General features: G+C 54.6%; 1 protein-coding gene across 1 annotated transcript in view; it reads left to right on the top strand.

Moving 5' to 3' along the window:
- LOC138214172 (uncharacterized) overlaps positions 1–923 on the top strand; it is a 2,183-nt gene extending 1,260 nt beyond the window's left edge. The window contains exons 2-3 of the mRNA XM_069175557.1: positions 1–750; positions 839–923. The exon at positions 1–750 is cut by the window's left edge and continues 516 nt beyond it. Of these exons, the coding sequence (XP_069031658.1) occupies positions 1–702 (702 nt within the window). The 3' untranslated portion in view covers positions 703–750; positions 839–923. The remainder of the gene's footprint in view (positions 751–838) is intronic.
- The last annotated feature ends 1,577 nt before the right edge of the window (positions 924–2,500 follow it).

The raw sequence follows: 2,500 nt of genomic DNA, 5'->3' as shown, positions 1-2,500 counted from the left end.
CACACCACACCACACCAACACCACCACCATCACCACACCACCACCACACCACACCACCACCACCACCACACCACCACCACCACCACACCACACCACACCACACCACCACCATCACCACACCACCACCACCACCACACCACACCACCACCACACCACACCAACACCACCCCACCACCACCACCATCATCACCACCACCACCACACCACCACCACACCATCACCACACCACCACACCATCACCACACCACCACCACCACCACACCACACCACCACCATCATCACCACCACCACACCACCACCACACCACCACCACCACACCACACACCAACACCACCACCATCACCACACCACCACCACACCACACCACCACCACCACCACACCACACCACCACCATCACCACACCACCACCACACCACACCAACACCACCCCACCACCACCACCATCATCACCACCACCACACCACACCAACACCACCCCACCACCACCACCACCACACCACCACCACACCATCACCACACCAACACCACCACCATCACCACACCACCACCACCACACCATCACCAACACCACCACCACACCACCACCACCACCACACCATCACCACACCACCACCACCACACCATCACCACACCACCAGCCTCAGCGGGAGGAGCAGGGTTTTGTTCGACGTGACAGTGAACTGAGCGTAGTGTTGATCTGACACCAGCGAGCAGCAGGATGGAGGAAACGTCCCTGATGTGGCGTCTCTGTAAGGACACTGTGTATTCAGCACGTATGCATCTGATACGATGTCCAACGTTCAGCCTGTAACTCACCTGAGCGTCTTGTCTCTTTAGTTCTGGCCTTCCTGCTGAGCTGCATCACAAACCAAGGCCAGTAAACTTCCTCTGTTGCGGTTTAAACCTGACTGACACCGTCGGCAGTTTTATCAAGAAAATGGTGAAAATGCATTTCGTGAGAAATTGTAGAAATAAAGCCGATGTTACGAGTGGCTCCTCCTCCTGAAACTCTAAATGCTCTCATATGCATTGACTTATTTAAATGAAAGCAAGCATACGCCTCCAAATGAAAGATAACCTTCATCTGAGGACATGATAGCTGCTGAACCACCACAGAAATGCTGATGGACCTTCTGCTGATGTTCAGTGAAATGTGCTGAGGGCTGCGTGGAGACTCTGATGTGTCTTTGGTCTCCATATCGTCCCTCCTTCCTCACAGCACGTCTGACTGTGAGTCCCAGCAGCTCTCAGCTGTTTGAAGGAGACGATGTGTCTCTGAGCTGTGAGGACGAAAACGTCTCTGCTGGATGGACTCTGAGGAGAAACACAACCAGAACAACCGGGACTCAGTGTGGAGACTGGGGACAACCATCTGGTTCCTCCTGTACTATTGTCTCCATCGTCCCATTGGACGGTGGAGTTTACTGGTGCGAGTCCAGAGAGGGAGCCACCAGTCACATGATCAACCTGACCGTCACAGGTAAGAGGAGGGGGCGGAGTCAGTGCCGATGAAGCTGAGTAGGTGGATGAGCTGCTGTCGTTTGTCTGTGTTGAGGTGGAGCAGTGGTCCTGCAGAGTCCTGTCCTCCCTGTGACGGAGGGAGGTGATGTCACTCTGCTCTGTAAGACACAGGCCACGCCCCCGACCTCCCAGCTGCTTTCTATAAGGACGGCCTCCTCATCGGGACCCGGCCCGCGGGTCACATGACCCTCCGCCATGTGTCCAGGTCTGATGAAGGCCTCTACAGGTGTAATATCAGCGGTCAGGGAGAGTCTCCGCCCAGCTGGATCTCCGTCCACCTGTCACCAACAGGTGAGGAGCTGGACTTATTTTGTGTGCCGACGCGGAAGCGCTAATTACGATCCTCCATACTTGTACTTCCGTCATGTCTTCGGCACTCAACTCGACCGGCGGTCGTCTGCTACGACTTTCGGCAGCGATTTTTCAAAGATTGTTTGCGAATTCTGTAAAAAAAAACTGCTGAAATAAATGAGAAATTGTCACGACGAGTGAAAAACCAAAAACCCAGCAGTCTTTGAAGCCAACAGAACTCCAACAGACACTTCTGGTTGAAACTGAGAGAGGGCGTGTCTGACCTGCCAGATACACCTCCAGAGGGAGGCCCTCTTGGCTCCGCCTCCTGCCAGCCTGTACTCAGAGCGGTCTGCCACCTGGTGGTGTTCTGCCCGTACTTCGTCTCCACCCTCCTCTTGGTGTCTTCATATCGACGCAGAGCGACAGGTAACAGATCGTTCTCTGAACAACTGACAGCTAACAGCTGATTGACAGTTAACATTCAACTTTCCACGTTTCCTCGTTACCCTGCTCCGACTGCAGGAAATGAGCTGCCCGTCTCCACGGAGACGACCCCGCCCGCCCAGGCCGAGCAGGGATCGGAGGATGACTACGATGACGTCACCGCGGCGCATCGCTTCTGATCTTCACGCTGTCCGAGCTGACGGAGCCTTCGGCTACGTGTGAATCTGTTTTCATGTAAAA

This window comes from Embiotoca jacksoni, unplaced genomic scaffold, assembly GCF_022577435.1.
Source record: "Embiotoca jacksoni isolate LCO1_2020_lvr unplaced genomic scaffold, fEmbJac1.0.p SCAF_68, whole genome shotgun sequence".
Lineage (NCBI taxonomy): Eukaryota > Metazoa > Chordata > Actinopteri > Embiotocidae > Embiotoca > Embiotoca jacksoni.
The sequence above is the reverse complement of the archived record's forward strand: the minus strand, read 5'-3'. Positions and strand labels throughout refer to the sequence as shown.